Source organism: Plectropomus leopardus, chromosome 13 (genome assembly GCF_026936395.1).
Source record: "Plectropomus leopardus strain MGB_pleo_1.0 chromosome 13, ASM2693639v1, whole genome shotgun sequence".
NCBI lineage: Eukaryota > Metazoa > Chordata > Actinopteri > Perciformes > Serranidae > Plectropomus > Plectropomus leopardus.
The window spans coordinates 12,200,607-12,219,762 of NC_142188.1; the positions used below are offsets into that span (position 1 = coordinate 12,200,607).

Sequence of the window (19,156 nt, forward strand, 5' to 3'; positions counted from 1 at the left end):
ATCCAATTTGCTTAGCTGGGGTGTGATTCTGAGAGGTCCCCGGGACAGTGCGTCAGATGCTGGTTAATTAAACATGGAATGTGCCGATTCCAGCAAAACAAGTAAACCAGCGGGAAATCAGAGTCTTAGTGTGCAAATTCTGGCTGATTGAACAAGTGGTCTAATCTAGGTCTCTTCCAGAAGAACAGAGCTAAGTAGCTTGACAGCGTCACTGTGAAATTTGAATTAATATTGATTATGTTGCTCCAAGGACGCATAAATTGAACTTATTTTCCAATTAAGCATGGAGCAGCGGCTTTCAGAGAAATGCAGCAGAGGAGACCCTTTAACCTCAGGGGGAAAATAAATGCTAATGCTAAGCAAGTGTGTATGAACAAGGTAAAGAGCAGCGGTGGAGCCGATGTGTTGTGGCAGTTATTGATGTGGCATTTCATGTGTAAGGCAGAGGAATGTAAGTAGGAGGGTTTACAGTCTCTTTACACCATTCCTGTACCGTATAGCTTGTGTAAATTACGTGAAGTGCGTAACATTAAAAACAGTATTCCTAGGTCACACATCTCGATGCACCCCTACTGCCTGTGAAATGTGAGAAATGGATTAAAATAACCCAGAGAGCGTAAGTGATATACCGTATCAACAGTATGTAGTTCTGATTCAGTGTGTGTGTGTGGTGGAGAGTGATCAGTGTGAAATTATTTTCTCAATATCCCTCACTTTTGCAGGAACAATTAAGATGATGTTGATAATGTCGGCAACAGCAAAAGTGACGACAACATCAGTAATTTCACTCACCACTGGTCTGTGCACGTCCCAGAATGCTCTTTCCTGACTGTCGAGAATTTTCCTCTCAATTTTGTCTCTTTTCTTATCCACTCTGTGGGGTAAAAACAGGGAGTTCAGAAAACAGAGCATGTAGCTAATTTCAGGACACGAATGATCCATTAATTCCATCACATGTTTAATGTGTAGCTCATCTTGTGTGTGGTAATTACATGAAAGTTAATAATTCACCTTCAAAATTACCATTTTATAGCAATTACTCTCTGCATATTAGGTTGAATTAATGGCGAAAAATGTATTTTTCTGAAATGCCTCCACCCTGAATGGAAAATCCAAAGAAGGTAAACATTCTTCATGAATTGAAGTCATTGGGGTCCATGTTTAACATTTATAAAACTACAGCAAAACATCTGTTCCCAGACTCTCACGCAGTAATGGATGAAGTATCTGAAAGTCATACTTGAGTAAAAGTACAGATATCTTACCAGAAAATGACTTTGGTAGAAATTATAGTCACCTATTGGAATAATACTTGAGTAAAAGTCATAAAGTTTTTTCATCACATTAAATGTAGTTAAGTAATGAAAGTAAAAGTACAAGTTAAATCTGTTAATAAAAAAGCAAGCAGTCAGAATTGTATTCTTCATAAGAAGTACTACCTTAAAATTGGAACCAACACTACACTTAAAGAACAACTAGATCTTTTTCACAACAAGATTTAAATAACAAAATCCAGTTTTTCCTTTCCTCCCATTCCTTCATTCATCCATCCGTCTCTTCCTCCCTCCTTTCCTATTTTGTAGGAAGTAACTAAAATGTTTGGGGGAGATATAGTGGAGTAAAGTATTGATTTTATTTAGGAGATTTAGTAATGTCAAAGCAGAAGTTTACAGAAATATGAAAATTCAACTAAATGTTAATTTAAAAAAAAGGTAATGAAAAAATAATGCTTTACATACATTAATTAGCGATGTTTACTCATTATGTTAATAAAAAATGTGCTTTGCTTGGCATTACCTTTCCCTTGAAACATATTTGCTGTTTCATATTAGTTTTATATAACCATAGTTTCTTGGAGAAAAGGCTTCCTGGCATGCTACCCAGCCATGCATGAAACTGCACTGGTGTTATAATGGTGTGATGTTGTTTATTGTGGACTCTATTTACTTCCGTTCATAAAGATTTTTTGCCTTTTTTAGATTCTCCGCACACCATGGAGGCATGCAGAAAAAAATACAACAGTTTCCTCTCAAATTCACGGTAACACACAGTGAGTAACTGATATGCAAATACTAATTTTGCAGTTCCTTTAAATCATGTCAGAACAGTGTTATAGAAACCTACTTTGCTTGTGCTTCTGCTTGCATAAAAATGAACTCCCATTTCCTGGCGAAAGCTCTCTGTAGCCTTGCTAAGCTCTCCTGCAAGTAAAACAAAGAACAATATTGTGAAAAAAAAAGCTTTTGAGGGATCTGGCCTGATTATGTTTACTGCGCATGATGTGTACGGTGCACGGCTGGATGCCATCTTTAATGATCCTAGAATAAAAAAAAAACCTCAACTAACTCTGCGATTCATTTAATAGCTTTGGTAAAAGGAAAGTTAAAAAATGATGCAGTGGCACACAGAATAACAAATGTTCTCAGTGTCAGTGTGAACAAAAAGGCAAGAGATAAAGCCTGAGAGCTGAAAGCAGAACAGATATGTGAAGAGGGGAGCGCTGACTCTAAAAGACCTCTTTCACTTACCGCTTCATAGTCTGCAAGCTCCAGACGTGCTTTATTTTGCATTGTTCTTTTGCAGAGGTAAACAGCTGAGAGACAGAGAGACAGAGAGATCGGTAACAGAGGGAGAACGGGGATCTCGGCTAGGTTTTAACAGCTTTAAGTGGCCCTGCGTTTACTCATTTAATCCTCTCAACTGCACATTTAAACTGGCCTGCAAATCACAAAGGTCATTGGCAGTGCATGGTGTCTGAGCGCCTGTTACAGTGTGTGCTTCTGTGTGTGTGTGTGTGTGTGTGTGTGTGTGTGTGTGTGTGTTTGTTTGTTTGTTTGTTTGTGTGTGTGTGTGTGTGTGTGTGTGTGTGTGTGTGTGTGTGTGTGTGTGTGTGCATGCCTGACTTTTGATGTCTTCCTGCACTATCATCATCCCTTCATCCCTTTGTTAACTGACCATTATGTCGAAGCTTCATTATGCCATTACGCTGTTTTCATTAAGGGGCATCATTCATGTGAATCAGTTGCTTCATCTGAGACACTCCAACTTCCCCTAACGCTCACCAGATTATTCCCACAGCGAGCGTTAGCCCTTTTTTTCCCTCTGCTACAACTCAAACAACAAATGAAAGACCTGCAAGGCTACGACTATTCGCTCAAATCATTTTTGGCATTATGAAGTGTTTATCTCCACTCCGCTCTGCTGTAAACAATGAAGAGCTCATCCCTGTATCGCCATTAAAACCTTCAGCCAAGTGTGCACAACAGGTGCATGCAGACAAAAACATCCCTGGTTTCCTGCACTATAATCAGTCTGTGTGAGTCAGAGCGAATGCCTGAGGGAATTACTGAGGTTGCAATACACTGAAAATATAAACACATAAAATAGAAATAAGAATAACTGCACTGTAATTGATTTTAACTGTGGGCCGAGCAGCTAAAATGAAAGGTGATTTTTGCAGTTGCATCATTTGTGTTTCATCCTTTGAAATTTTGGCAACAGCAGCAGTAATAGCACATCTACCGGACAAATTCGCTACACAACAGTCTGTATCTTTAGCCTCTTCAGCACATACTGAACAGAGCAGGAATACGACTGTAACAGCACAGCTCTCTCACCATAGTCTGTGTTTTCTGGTTCCCAGCAGTTTGATGGCCAAAAGTATGGAGTCTGAAGGGAAAAACAGGTCATTAAGAAACAAAACTAAGCAAAACCTTAATTCTTTGACAGCACACAGTCAACCACATGGTGTTTTGGATCAAAGTGTGCCCTGCCATGCGAGGTGGGCATGCAGTCACAGCCTCGCATCTGTCACAATAAAACATTTTGTTGTATAATGGGCTTGGCCGAAAGTCTAAAGCACATAAGCTCCTTTCAGCGAGCACAGAGAGCAGACCCCAGCATGAATCTTGACCCTCCTCGGAGCGGCACTATATGGACTGGACTGGCTTCAGATGGAAAGCGATTAAACGTAAAGAGCAAAGTGAAGCCAGCTACTTACACAAACAGCCTTAGGCATCAATTTACTTTGGTTAGCTCTGTGCTGAACACTTGGGGGAGCTCACCGGGTGCAAATCATTACAACTGTCAATCCCACTATTGACATTCAGAGTGATGTGTTGTTATTTTTTTTCTTTTTTCATGAACCTGTGAGAATTATGAAACATAGCAACTCCTATTAAATGTTTTGAGACAAGAAAATCCCACAGAGGCTTTTTAAAACATATTTATCATGACTATGGCTGCAGCTTATCTTTTTTTCATTGTTGATTAATCTATTGATTCTTTTTTCAATTAAATTATTTGTTGTTTGGTAAAAAAAAAAAGTCAGAAAATGGTTAAAAAATAAGTTAAAAGTGAATCGCTGCTTCCAAAAGCCAAAGATACCCATCCTTACATGTCATGTTTTGCCAACAACCTAAAGATATTCAATTTACTATTGTGGATGAGTCAAGAAACCAGAAAAGTATATAACAAATAATTTATCAGCCTTGGAAGAAACCCTCTTCACTATAGTTCATATGATGACATAAGACATGCTTTAGCCTGTTCAAAATGAGACTATGTGAGGCGTTCCCTTTTTTAAGGTAATTTTTAAATAAATACTGCAGATATCCAGAGAGTGAATAATAATACAAACAATAATCAGATCATTACTCGCACAGTTCTTACCTGAAACCTATAGAAAGTGCCATCATCTTTGAGAGTGAGGACGTGGTCTGAGATGGGGAAGAAGTAACCATGTGCAGCCATCAGAGTTCCTAGGTGTAGAGCCTCCACTGGGAGAAAACACAGACAAATGGCCCATTTAAAAACTCTTTTTCTTTCATTCACTTTTCCTGTTATATTGTACACCAACACATAGAACTTATATTTCATTTTTAGGGCTTTTATTGCCTATATCACAAAGCAGCTGAAGAGTGACAGGAAAGTGAGGAGAGACAGGGAGGATGACACAAAGCAAATAACTCAGCCTACATGAGGTGCACGTTCTACCAGCTGAGCCAGAGGTCGCCCCACGACTTAACTTTCTTGTTTTTCAAACATTCACACATGTAGCAGCATGTTTTAGAAAGTGCGTTAAATGAAATGGCTGTTGGCAGTAACATGTTGTCAACACTGTGAGTGCTGTGCAGATCTTTCATGGGTATTCTGTGCTCTGAAGGAAACTTTTAAAGGGGAAGCCTCTTTCAGAAATGTATTAATAATTCCAAAATAGTGAGATATAGAGAAAACCTAAAACTTTTAGGTTTTTTCATCTGCAATTTAGATTTTTTCTTGTCATTGATTGGCATTCTGGGGTTGAAAGGGAATAGATTAACAAAATGCTTATTGTTGGCTTTTTGGTAGAAAAAGAAACACAGCATGTTGTTTCATTACAATTTTTTTGTGCAAAATAAGCAAATTAGAGATCCTGTGTTATTTTGTGGGTTGCATGGTGGGGCAGTAACAATTATTAGCACTGCCCCACCGTGCACCACCCACCCAACAAGAGGATTTTGGGTTTGAATCCACTGGCCGCTGAGGCAGGGGCGTGGCACCAAAATCTCGGTCCTGTGCACAGACAGTCTCTGTGGGTCAGCCAGTGGGGAACCCAGATTTCCCTTTCTTGGGGAAAAACATGACAGTGTATGTTGGTGCTGCAGTGAGCAGTCAATCACTCAAGCTGCGTTTAGAGATTAATTCGCAGGGTCAGACTAAACCATTTGGCGCCTTTTAGAGGGTGAAAGGGGCATCAGAGAGCTTACACTATTTTTATAGATTTCAATTTTAGTCCTTTGTTAATTTATGCAGCCAGTTTGATTTCAGATATGGCATTACTTTAAAAAATGCAAATAAAATCAAACTTTTAATCCCATGCTTTTCAAAGGTCCCTCACCCATTTTAACCTTGGGTAACCAGTCCCACTTTCCCTCCATTACAATGCCCCTGGACTGGGGTCCTTCTGTGTGAGGTTTGCGTGGGTTTTCTCCGGGTTCTCCTGCATGCTGCTACAGTCCAAAGACATGTAGGTTAAATGATGTCTTAAAATTGCCTGTAGGTGTAAATATTAGCGTGAATGGTTGTCTGTCTCTATGTGTGACCCCTATTATAGTCTGGCAACTGGTCCAGGGTGTGATTGGTTACAGAAAATGATGTTCTTTCATGAGCTTTACAGGTGCTAGTGGTCGGATTTTGTTACCATTTGACAGAGCCAGGCTAGCTGTTTCCCTCTGTCTCTAGTCTTTGTGCTAAACTAAGCTTACTGGCTGTAGCCTTATATTTAACAGATTGATGTGAGAGTGGTGTCAATCTCATCATCTATCTCTCCTCCAGAAAACTCATAAAAACTCATAACCATATTTTCTAAAATGTCAAACTTTTGATTTAAGGATTAGGGTGAAAAGGCTCTATCTTAATATGAATGATAATTTATCCTCTTTAATCACTCCTTATTCAGTTTAGTCTGAAGCATTACCAGATAAACCTGCTTTTGGATCTCACTCTTTCATTAAAAGAAGATTCTCTGATTATCTTGCAATCAATAGTTCCTCATCACAGACCCTGAGCCAGCATGCTGAGTTTTTTTGTCAAACAAGATAATTACCTTTATTTACATTTATTTCCATCCCATATATACATTTTATCTTTGACAACATGGCCAGAATGAACAACAGGACCTGACTGAGACACTGCAGCTCTGACACTCCTTTGACAGAAGGATAGGCAGGTCTCGATCCAACCAAACAGCACAGCAGGACGTCCGACTGATTAGCCCACCATCAGCCGGAGAGGCGGAACTCATCCGTCAAATCACCTGGTGTTGTGCTTGGTTGGAGTGAAAACCTGCGTCCCTCTGGTGCTCTGCGGCACACGGTTGACTGTGCCTGACTTTAAAACCATCAGGTAATGAAAACATGTAATCATCATCATCAAGTGTGTGTCATCTGCCACCAGCTATTCCCTGCTGCTCTCAACCTGTAACTCTTTCATGGTGTCGACCACAGGCTGTATGAAAGAGGTGCTGACATCTGTTACTCTTCTTTAAAATCATGTGTTGAAGATTCTCTCTTAGCCTTTTCAGGGTCATTATGAAAATATAAAATATAAACAATATATTTATATGTTGTTTCATTCAGTAGTGCCCCTGTTTATTTCAGCCATGTAATTAAATAATTTATTGAATGCTTGGCGTAAAAGCCCAGGGGACGCCAGCAGTAAACTGTTATCTTAACACACTAATAAACTAACAGATAAAAAGGTTGAAATGCTTGACATATTCTAAATAGGCAGAGTTATGAATGCTTTAACAGGACTGTATGCATGCATAAAATATGCACATCTCTGCTCTCTCACTGTCCTAACCCACACACACACACACACATTTATATTCACATGCACTGAGGGTATGTGTGTGTGAGATAAATATAGATTGGTTTTTCCTTTAGCGCTGAGGTGACTGTCGCAGCTTTGAGGGGTCAGGATGTTGATGCCTATGCATGTGAGTGTGTGTGACTGCGCTCCTTTTATTAATAAATTATGACTCATAAGTTATTTAAACCTGTTTACTTATAAACACACCCCTTCCTCCTTATTCGCTGCACAATTTTTTACAGCAATATTGTCCCACATGTGTATATATAGTTTACTGTATATTATATTTTTGTGTGTTATTAAGTCAGAAAATGAAAGAGTCAATTCTGTCGAAGAGCTACAGGGACGGACAAGGCTGTGTATGTTCTGCATATGCACACACATAACAGGATTATTAAAGAAGACACAAGCATTAATCCGCTCATCTATACCTCTTTTTACTTATTATTTTTTCCAATTTTTCATTTTCTGGGTTGTTATCTCAGACAGGATGAACGTCAGATAAAAGTAAAGTCAGCAAAGTGTGAAAAATGACATCTTAGGCAATGCAGTTAGAGCTCGCTGTCTCCTGTTCTTCAACCAAGGCGCTGATCTGCTCTCATTTTGTATGGAGCGTCTATGTCAGCGGTTAGCTCAGTCTCTCTACTTTCATTTATAAGGCTTTTTCTGATTCTGTTTAAGAATGAATGTTAAATATTATCCCCACACACAGTAACCGATTGCTCTAAATTCCCCAAACAATCCTGCACATCCTCCATAGCCTGTTATTTTGCTAATTTCAAATTAAAATCATCCAAGTTAAAAGGCAGATACAATTAGATAAAACAGAGCAGCAAGTGCTAATTCAGTGTCCAGTACAAAGATTTAATTGTTTTCTGTGTATGCAAGTATACAGTTTGACTGGCCTTTAAGAATAACTGCAAATCAGCCTGTGATGGAGGGTTTTACATGGGATAAATAAAAGATTAACCAAGATTGTTTTGTTGTTGCCTGTCTAGTAAGAGTCTATAAAGATCAATTCCTGGTAGCAGGGGAGCTCCTGGCTTCCATTTAACATATCGCAGGCTTTTCTATAAGCTTTATAGCTGACTAAACCTTGGACTGGAATTAGTCAAGTTGTCAAGACAGGCCGGCCTCAGAGTCCAGGGGGAAAACACCCTTTGATTTCATCATATTACCAGCTCTGTGCCAAATACCCGGCAGTCTGGAGCCCTGCCAAGTGGAGAGTGGGAGTATTCTTCCAGCTGAGCTTTATCTAAAGACACGGAGGACATGCCACATTTGCAGTTATATTTTGTTCATTATTATTTGCATTGTATGTACTGTTTGGAGATGTTTAGGTTATGAGGAAGCTTTGTTTCAGTCAGTAGTGGAAAGTGCGGCATAAGGAGTATTTTTTTGTATTTCTTACTTTAAACCTCAGCTCCACTGCATTACACAGTAAATTACTGTGTTTTTAAATTTTATAGTTACACTGCAGATTCAGAGTTTATAACTGAATATATACATTTTAAGATTGCTGTATTTGATACTTTCTTGTTTAAACAATGGTTTTAATCAGTTAAGGAGGAGCTGGATGATTTAAATTGAACCATATGAGAGACAAGTGAGAGAATACTGACACTATTTCATAAATCTACACTTTTCTTTTTAAGTAAGTTACAGTAGAAGCTTTTATATGCCAGGGTAGCTGTGTATAAAGGGGTGATCTCAGGAGACTGGAAAAATCATTTGAAGTGCTCCACTACAAGAGAGACTCTTGAGTCTGATGAGGAGGAGGTTTAAAGAAGGTTGGAGGAGCAGACCAGGACTGTCATTCAGAATAGTGTCAATGCCGCCATGCTGATGTCCTCCCTCTGAGATCATTTCTCTCCTCCCTGGTGTTCTACCGAGCAGATTAGGTGCTCTTTCATATGCAGTTCACACCCTTAATGACACACAGGTACACACTCACTGACAGCTTGACAGTTTTCTGTTGATGTCGTGTTGTGATGTGACTATTTTATTTATCTAGTGTTGTTTTGTGATGGAAAATGTTTTGAATATGGCTGTTTTGAAAACCAATTTCCCCCACAGGGATTTTAATTATTATACACTAAACTAGTATTGTTTTAATATATGTATTTGGGGCATTACGATAAAGTGTTTTTCTCAGCCGTGATGATATTTACAAAGTAAAAATAGAACATTATTTTTAAGCTTAGATACGAGAAATCCACTCATCTGTCATTTCTGCTCTCTCTCACACAGGTACAAAACACACACGCACATGCATAGAAAGTGTGAGGCAATGACTGGAGCTCTTTGCCAACAACACGTCGGTCAAACAAAACATTATCCTGAGAGGGAGAGATTGTATCACCCTCAGAAATTTACCTCAGTGTTGTGGTGATGCTATAGTTTCTGTATAAAGGACAGTGTTATCTTCTTATCTTGTGTGCAATTTAATCACTTTTTCTCATACACACATGCACAGATGTATGTTCACACATGCATACAGAGCATACTGTGGTTCACACCTCCCTGTCTCCCCTTCCCTACTAAAAACCATATGTGGCTAATTATTATCCCAATACTGTCAACATTTTGCAGCAAAAGTATAAAGTGATGTTTTTATGTTGCAGTTTCATTTGCACAAAAGAGGTTTTGCTTTTGAAATTGGCAATGAAGGCCACCAGAAACAGTGTTACAGATTAATTTTTAATGTGTGTTATTTTGAATAATTGATCTAATATTTGATCTTGCAGACAGCCCTGATGTATATGTAAGAGCTTAACACTGCCATATAACCTGTTGTAGCAATTACATAATCTTATTGATGCCCCTGCAGGGATTTATTTTCAGGTAGGTCGGAGGTCTGGGTCAGGGGCTGCAGACTGATGCAGGTGCTGATTGGGCTTTTACAACCCTGCTGGTCTAATCAAAACGATAATACAGCAAAGCTAATTCATACTGTTAGCGACTCAGTGAGTTAATCAGTCCATAGTCCATTAACCTCTCTGAACCTGAGGCTGTTTTTGCTCAGGCTTATGGGCGTTGTTACCATTGTAGACATAGCACATTTGGTGCCAAAGGCAAGCTCGTCTCCCCAAATTATAATAATAATAATAATTATTATTATTATTAGTAGTAGTAGTAGTAGTAGCAGTAGTAGTAGTAGTAGTATTTGTATTATTGCACACAGGTAGATCTGCCCTTGTAATGTTATTGTAGTCATGCCGTACGATAATGTGAAGAGTTTCCTTTGTTGTTTTTCTTTTTGTCTTACTGGATGAAAATAATTGAGATTTTCCCACCAGGGTTCCCATCATGCCTTGGGTGATATAGACAGAAAGTAAGATGTTCAGTCAAGTAGCTGTGGGTTACACAGTCCTATTTTTCAAGCATTTTGGCACCATGAGAGTCATGCTAAATAAGCTTTTAGAAGTGACTATTTGCTCTGTGACCACAGATGTACTGCTCGCTTTCTTTCAGAAACGCAGGAAGACGGCAATGAGCAAACTAACAAGAAAGGGTCCTAAAATAAGCAAGAAATAGATAGAAAAAAGATAGAAGAAAATTTTTTTAAAAAAAGAGAAAAGTGGATAGAAAAGTAAAAAACTATCAAAAAAGAAAGAAAATGATCTTAAGAAAAGTGCTGAAATTACTTTTTTTTCTCCACTTTTTATAAATTATGTTTTATATAATGTTAAGAGAATTGTACATATAGTTATCTAGACATTTTTTCTTCATTTTTTGATAATATCTGATAATCCCCCCAGCTAACAGACCATTTCCTTGTCACCTTTTACTCATTCTTTGCAGTTTATGGAATATTTAATGCCAAGATGCTCATTTTGTAGTTTCCCATGTTTTTAAAATAAACCAGTTTTCTCAGATTTCAGAGGTTTAAATGCTAGTGAAAGGCATGTGTGTAGCACAAGAAAACTGATAGTGATACAGGCGTGAAAGGGTTAAAAGAGAGTCTTTTTCAAAGTGTTTAAATCACTTTTTTTGTTTTGCAGAATAGATCAGATCAGTTTTGAAATCCCTGATGTATAACCAAAGGCATATATGCAACATCTGTACCAGGCAGTCCATTTTAAGCATGTAAATCATGCCAACCTGTGGCTCCTCTTTCTCATCACATCTTCTCCATGTGTTCCATCCCTTTGTGAGTGCTCTGGACTGCACAGTAATGCATGCTAATGAATGAGCCACCCTAATAGTTGTACAAACCAAAAAAAAATTGGTTATAGAAATACAATAAATTATAATGATCTGTTTTGGTCTGAATTTTAATGAAAGTATCATGTCAAAGAGTTACACACGCAAAAACTCCTGAGAAAAAGACATCGAAAAACTTTGGAGAAAACTTAAAGGTAATTTATTCGAATGCAGTATTGAATGAAAATAGGATTGGGGACTTCAGAGATTGCAAAATAGGATGATAATGAGTTCATCTGGAGTGCGTCAGTACATTATCTGTGGCATTTATTTAGCAAAAAAACTCTCAGTCCCCAGTCAACTTTGATATAAGCTCATCTGCCTTTTCATAATAAACATGCTGCTATCGTGCTGTGAGCCAAATTAATTGCATTTCACTTTGCTGTGTTTGTCAGCCCCGCCAGGAGTTGTTCTGTGCTGAAGTCACATAGTTTTGCACAACACTCTGTTCACCACCGCAGGGCAACTGACAGCTTGTTTTGTGTCTATATGCAAAAAAAGTGCACTGATTTAAAAAAAAAAAAAAAAAAGTCTTAAAGGACAGAAAACATCTGCCTGTTGACACGTTTTCAGACTCTTTGCTGTTATAATTTTGCAGTTTTTGACAATTTTGAGCAGGAATGGCATTATGGAAGAGCATTTTCAATATTGCAGGTGACAAAATGTAACACTATAAATGTAAATTTGTTTTGGGGAATGACATATCTGTTAGTGCCAGGCCTCAGTAAACAGTGTGACGAAAATGAACATTCTTGGCCCAGTTTAGCACATTAGGCAGAAGTGATTTGACAGGCTTTTATGTTGTTGATGGTTTATCTTTTTTTTTGTTTGTTTGTTTTGGCATATCAGAGGTGCAGCGATACAGATACATTATTAATCACGGCGCTGTCTGAGGCCCGAGGCGTGGGGGAAAGCATAATCTCTCGGGCAAATTTAAATGTCTGAAACTATGTTATGTAAATGAAAAGACAAAGAGGGAAAAAAACACTGAAACAATAGGTCCACTCTGGAAAGTCAACTGTTCTCAAACATTGCAAAAGGTTATTTATCATGATCTAACTGTTTCTTCTTCTTAGCACACACATGCACACATATAAGTCCATGCATAAAAACATTTCTAAAGCTGACAAACAAAGAAAAAGATAGGCAGTTCCTTGCATACAAATGAAACAAAACAAAGGAATTGTGAGCTGATGAGTCAGCTGAGTATCACAACTATGAACTGGCTGCACAATGCTGAGGCACACACTAGAGCAGACGAACACTGGGATGCACACCCACACGCGTTAACACTCCAATATCCATGTAAACACACACACACCTACAGTTTTCTTTTTTTTCCACTTTGTTAATTCTATTTTTTTTATCACCACCTTTAATGCAAGCAAGCCAACCACTTTACATTTTTCACACCTATTACAGCTCAACCTGCCCACTTTTGAGTCATTCTTTGTGCAATGAGAGTCTGACCTAGTGATCTAACAACTCCCCCAAGACAGTCCAGCCTAATGTATCATGCTGAAATAAAACATGACTAATGAGAGAAAAAATGAGGAATGAGAACAAGAATTTTAGTTGCATTTTGCTGTAGCTCAAGGACACAAAAAAGACAGATCAAAGAAAAATGTAGAACTGTGAACCTTTCTATACAGAATAGGTACAGTCTGGGAAAATATACTTCTATTTTGTATTTGTTTCAAATGTAAAGCTTTTGTTGTTGCTTTTGTTGTTGTTAGAAGTGATAATATCAGCTTAAAAACTTGTGGCAGAACATGGATGAACTGTTCTTCCTGATCCACAGCTGGTCGAATTCTCGCAAAGTGTTTTAAAGTTTCATGCACTGTTGCCGTAGAAACCTTTAGCCTGTCTTTGCTGCGAATAACATTTTGACATTTAGTTCTGAAATCAAACCTTTTCTACAAAGGACTTAAGCTGGTCAATGCCATAAATTTGATTACTGACCTAGAAATAGTTCAAGATATTAAATATTTCTTATATATATATATATATATATATATATATATATATATATATAGAGAGAGAGAGAGAGAGAGAGAGAGGTGTGTTTGTGTATTTATAAGTATAAGAAATATTTAAGATCTTGAATTATTTTTAGGTCAGTAATCAAATTTGTGGCCAGCATAAGTCCTTTGTACAAAGCAATTATGTATACAGCATTAAAAATGCAAATATTTCAGATACAGCACACAGGCATGTGTTCCTCTTTCTTATTAGTGCAGACTAATGAAAACATATAATTTCCAAGAGCTGCACAATAATTTATCTCCTCCTCCTATTATGCCCTGAGAACCACCAGCAAACTTTAAATTATACAGCATGAACTATTGAAATAATGGTAGCCTACAATTTAGTATTTAGATCAACATTGCCATTACTTAAGATTAGACGCGATTTCCGTAAATTAGGAGTTACCCCCAGAGAAATATATTTTATCTATATATTCTATTTCTATGGTCCCTCCTCGGGAGGATGTTTGCGAAATGTAAACAGGAAGTATAATTTTGTAAGCGGGTTCTATTAACTAGCTAGACTTGGGGCTACGACTTGAGCTCTGCTTTTTAGCCTGTGTTTTTTTAAAAATATTTTGTAAATCTGGCAACATTAAAAGTATGCCGAATTAGTCATTAGCAGTTCCTCTTTGAAATGCATCCGTGGATGTACGGACCACTATCACTGCTTTGAGTTTATACTGAGGAAAACTTAAAAACATGCTAATTCTCAATGAAGTTGTGGAGTTAGCTACAAGCAGCGTCGCGTTTCTATGATTCATGGACGTTTATTCGCGATGGTCATCGAATATAATGATATCGTCGGAAAGTGTAAGTAACACTCAATCTAAAAATATGTGTATCATGTATGTGTGTTCATATTTGATATAGTTATAAGGGCGAGAAGGAGTGTGATTTTTGACGCTAATTGTGGCACCTGCATGCACCTGTCTCCTTTACGCCATGAGTATCTTTGCTGCACATGAGAGAAATCAGTCTCCGGGGGGGTTGGAAGAACTTTTTAAGTACCAGTTTAAACAATTGTCTTTCTTTCCAAAAACCTAAAAAAAGAGAAAAGGCTATTTGGCAGAAAGCCCTTGATACAAACTTCACCCAGCAGCATCTTTGCACCACGCCTACGCACACAACCCCAGCTGCAGCCTGCAGCTCAACCTCTTAGATCAATATGGATCAGCTCTTTTACCTTGATCTTCAATGTCCAGATTCTTGATCATCCACTGTACAATATCAGAACCTGTAATGACAGAAAGCACATAAATATGAATCACTGACATAGTGTACAGTATCTAATGTATTCACAGTGCACTGAAACACCTTTTTGCATATAGATGCAAATGAAAGGGAAAACAATGACACTCTTAACCCTACCCACCGCCCCTCATCATCACAGTGCATACCAATTCCTCTCGCCTTGCACCATGTGGGTGGGTAATAGACCATCCATTACCAAATTTTCTTTTCTGACACCCTCTCTAAGCCAGCTCTCTTTGGCTGCAGTCCATTAATATAAATGACCAGAGAGGTAGAATGGCATAATGAAGCATCCATTGTGTACAGTAACAACACAATTTGTCTGACTCAGTCACGGCATAGACGTTGCAATTGTTTCATTTAATAAGTCAATGCATCACATCAGACATTTCCAACTGTCAAGAACAAAAAGTAAGATGTAAACAGGTCAGAACGCAGCCCAGAGACAGAAGAGAAATGGAAAATATAAAACGGAGCAAAAGACATGGCAAGATACACCAATTCTTAAAAACAGACCATCAAATACTATTTTGAATAAGGGTCTAGAGATTGTCTTGTATATATCACTTTTTTTTTGTTTGAATATCAAACTTTTCATATGGTGGATGTCATTTTTGCAATTCATCTTCTACATCAGAGAATGCAACTGAATCATTTTCACATCTCAGAGAAACATAACAGCATCCTCTGCCCCCTGGGCATTTTCACTCCCCGCTACAACATGTGACTTTGCCACTTTGGCTAAATATATATCTTCCAATCTATTATTACTGTCTGTCATGCTGACAGGTGGAGGTATGTTGAGGAGACGAGAGCCACAGAAGGCAGAAAAAAAGGTGTAAAATGGAGACATGAGGGAATTCATGCTGTGAGACAGTCAGTCCCTGTGGCTGTTTCTCAGTCCATCAAGCTATCTTTCTGTCTGTCTGTGTTTTGTCCTCACTGACTGCACCCACTTTGCTTTTCGGCGCTCCCCATAACCAGATGAGATTTGCCATGGATTAACATCATTAATACAACCCCATTTTCACACTATCAAAGTTGACCCACTTTCTAAGAGAGAGCTTAAATGAGATGTGTAAGGTAATCCTCTAACAAGGATGTTTTCTGAATTGATTAATATCATGCCCATAGATTGGGCTGTGCATGTGTCTGCATTTGAATGTGAACATAATATTGAGTGGTAAGCGATAGCATCAACAATAATGATCCAGTGATGGTAAATATTAGATAACTGCTGCAGCAAAAAGTAACAGAGAACAGCAAAGGGCAGGCTGGTTACTGTAACAAAGAGTAACTTTTGTTAAGTGACTTGAATTTTACATTTTTTTAAATCTATTTTGCTGTTGGATTGCTAAATGTAGATTGTACTATATTCCTTTTACATGAGTGGAAGAAGCTGTTGCATTAATTTTATCAGACTGTAAAACACAGATTACCAGCTAAGAAGAATTTTTTGTTGGGGAATAATGCCCTGCAGTGTATGACAAGTCTGAAATGTTATTTTCAGTAAATTCGTGGTTATATAAATGGGGTAATAAAAAAATAATAGTTAGATTAATAAAAAAAATAATCGATACATTAATCGATAAAAAAATAATCATTAGGTGCAGCCCTAAAACAGTTAAAGCACCTCTTCAGGTTTTTTGTTGTTTTGTTTTGTTTTGTTTTTTTTACATTTTTACACATTTTAGATTGAAAAAAAAATATTTTACTACTCAGCTCATCAGTAAAATAAGGAAAAATTGCCACATTTGCAACAGTTGAGTCTGAGATCCATATAGGTACACTTCTGTCAGCAAGATGGTCATTTGACAGCAAGTGCTGTTGCTGTAACAAGTGAATAAAATGGCAAGTGGAAAAATCTATGTATTTTGTTGAAAATTGAGGCAGCAAAAAAGTGGTGCAGAGAAAAAACACAATGCAGCAACCTGTGACGCCTTCCCCAAATGTTGTGCTCACAGCTTGGCCAGCGCTTCAATGAAATCAAGTGGCAGCATTCACAGAGGGGAAGTTACAGAGGGACTCTGTCCTTGCAGCCTAGAAACTGCCGGGGGACTTGTGTTTGGTGTGGGCAGCATGAAGTCTGAGCATTACATTCTTGTAGCAAAATTCAAAAAGTCCTCCTGATGCACTTGAAAACATTGGCACTGCTTTTGCTCCACAATGATGCTGTCTTGATAGAAGCTGCATGCATTCTGACAAAAATATACAGTGATGATTATGATGCAGCTTTTCAGCATGTGCATGATGTCTAAGTATAGTACTATAGTTTGGTAATACAAGCCATCTGTTGCAGTGCTGTCATGTTCCCATGCTGTTGCAACCAGTGTGGCTGTTTGCTAGCTGCATTGATTGTGTTATATCTGACAAAACGGATCAAAGCTGATGTGGCGTTGCCAGATGTAAAATCATTAATCAATATAGCCTCTTGCTGTTTTTCAACATAGACAAACACACACAAACAGTGTGCAACAGACTTGGCATGAAAAAGGAAGCAACGAAAAAAGAACTGTGCATCAGCTGCCCTTTATACGCCTAAAGCATTTGTCATTGTTTCACTAACGTCACTAAAGCTAAAGATAGCTATTTAAATTTATCTGTGTCTATATGTTGGTGCTCACTGCCAGCCTTTCAATCTCATCTGAGCCACCCATGTCAAAAAGGGCCTTGACATGTCACTGGTTGTGACAAGCCAAGCACGGCCCTTTTCGTTAGCAGTGATGGTGACCAGTGGTGGTTCATAGCATTTTTTGTGCACTGAGAGAAAACAAGGGAAAAATAAGGTTTTTGCCCCAGAATTTTAGGACAAGTACAATCTGAGAATTACTTTCTTCTTATTAATGCATCTAGTCCTTGATGTTTTGTCAAATTTTGATACCATCGCATTAAGCTCTAACTTTTTAATAACTGATATAGGGCTTTAAAGGTCCAGTGTTTAGAATTTAGTGACGTCTAGGGGAGGTTAAGTTTACAGAAGTAAAACTTCTGTGTGCCAAGCACACTGATTCTCACAGAACAGTGTGTGTGTGTGTGTGTGTGTGTGCATTTTAAATTCGTTAAATCATTTAATCAGATCATTCTGTGTGGTCACAAAATCCAAAATTTCTGTGGGTCTGTAAGCACAGCACGACAGGCAGTTTCCATGATTTCTAGATTAAACGTAGATTAATTTACAGGTGAGCGCTTTTGAATTTCACACTCTTTAGTGCAGGGAGTTGCGGACATGCAGGCAGTGGCACAGAGGAAGAGAGTCAGCACCGTAAGGCTCTGAGAAAACTTTATCTCCTCTCTTCTGCTGAAAAGTGGTGAATTTAAAGCTCACAGCAACTTAATACAACACAAGGTCAAGCATTTGACATCTATTGTTGTTGCATATTGCGAATCCATTGTTGGCAAAGTTAGCTTGTTTACTATATAAAGTGAATGCCACAGTCACACTGAACATCCTGCTGAGCTTGTTCAAACTTAAAAACTTTATATGGAAAAAAAACACAATATGTGTATATTGGACAGCCAAATCTGTTTCGACTGACATTCTGAGTCGGGTACAACCCTAAAATCCTACACACTGGACCTTTAATTTGTTACTGTAAGTTTAATACCGTAAGTCTATATAACGGTTTGTAGTGCATGGCAGTGATGACCTCACTCCTCTCAGATGTTGAATGTAGTGTTTAACTTGAATAATTTCTTATGGAGTATCACTTCAGCATGGATTCTTATCTATTAGGTTTGTGCGGCTCGAAAATCCAATATGATCCTCTTGACATTCTGGCACTGCTGGTGTGAAATGCAAAACGGACAACTCTCTAAATACTTTCAGTGTTTTGTTTGGCCAGAACAGCCAAGTACTAGTCGGGTGCTTAGTGGGTGGGAGCCAAGTGGAAGAGAGGAAGAGGAGGGAGGACAGGAGAAGAGCGCAACAGAGCAGAGAGATAAAAGCCTTACCTGAAAAAACACTGGGGATCTTGGTTAGAAAACTTTTCACTGTTCGGATGGGGATGCCATTTTTCTCATCCTGCATGCGTGCTATTACTTCCTCCATCTGGACAACACAGGGACAGTCAGGGGAAGATTGTGGAGGAGGGAGACAGAGAGCAAGAGAGAGAGTTTTCATCATCTTTCATTAGTAAGTGGAGGTTGTGTGTGAGCAAGACAGAAAGAGGTAAACAGATAGAACTGGTTCCAGTGTGGTTCAACCATGTCTCCAGGGTACAGCCAGTAAGACGGCGAAGTTGGTGACTAACAATCTCTGCTGTCAGATTTCTCCTTTACCTCTGAGAAATCTTTATGATTTGTGTCTTTTGTCACAT

The 19,156-nt window shown here is 38.3% G+C and overlaps 2 protein-coding genes across 3 annotated transcripts in view; one reads left to right on the forward strand and one right to left on the reverse strand.

Moving 5' to 3' along the window:
- rgs7a (regulator of G protein signaling 7a) overlaps nucleotides 1-19,156 on the reverse strand; it is a 65,244-nt gene that overhangs the window by 7,049 nt on the left and 39,039 nt on the right. The window contains exons 3-9 of the mRNA XM_042502495.2: nucleotides 18,792-18,888; nucleotides 14,773-14,823; nucleotides 4,672-4,778; nucleotides 3,618-3,669; nucleotides 2,529-2,593; nucleotides 2,125-2,201; nucleotides 793-874 (exon numbers count right to left, since the gene is read on the reverse strand). Of these exons, the coding sequence (XP_042358429.1) occupies nucleotides 793-874; nucleotides 2,125-2,201; nucleotides 2,529-2,593; nucleotides 3,618-3,669; nucleotides 4,672-4,778; nucleotides 14,773-14,823; nucleotides 18,792-18,888 (531 nt within the window). The remainder of the gene's footprint in view (nucleotides 1-792; nucleotides 875-2,124; nucleotides 2,202-2,528; nucleotides 2,594-3,617; nucleotides 3,670-4,671; nucleotides 4,779-14,772; nucleotides 14,824-18,791; nucleotides 18,889-19,156) is intronic.
- Nucleotides 1-19,156, forward strand: part of LOC121954657 (protein bicaudal C homolog 1-like) — a 152,660-nt gene that overhangs the window by 4,358 nt on the left and 129,146 nt on the right. The window contains exon 1 of one of the 2 annotated variants that reach the window (XM_088086244.1): nucleotides 14,074-14,399. The exons of the other annotated variant lie outside the window; for it this stretch is intronic. The gene's annotated coding sequence lies outside the window, so the exon portion shown is untranslated. Of the gene's footprint in view, nucleotides 1-14,073; nucleotides 14,400-19,156 lie in introns of those variants that run through there. 2 annotated transcript variants of the gene reach the window in all.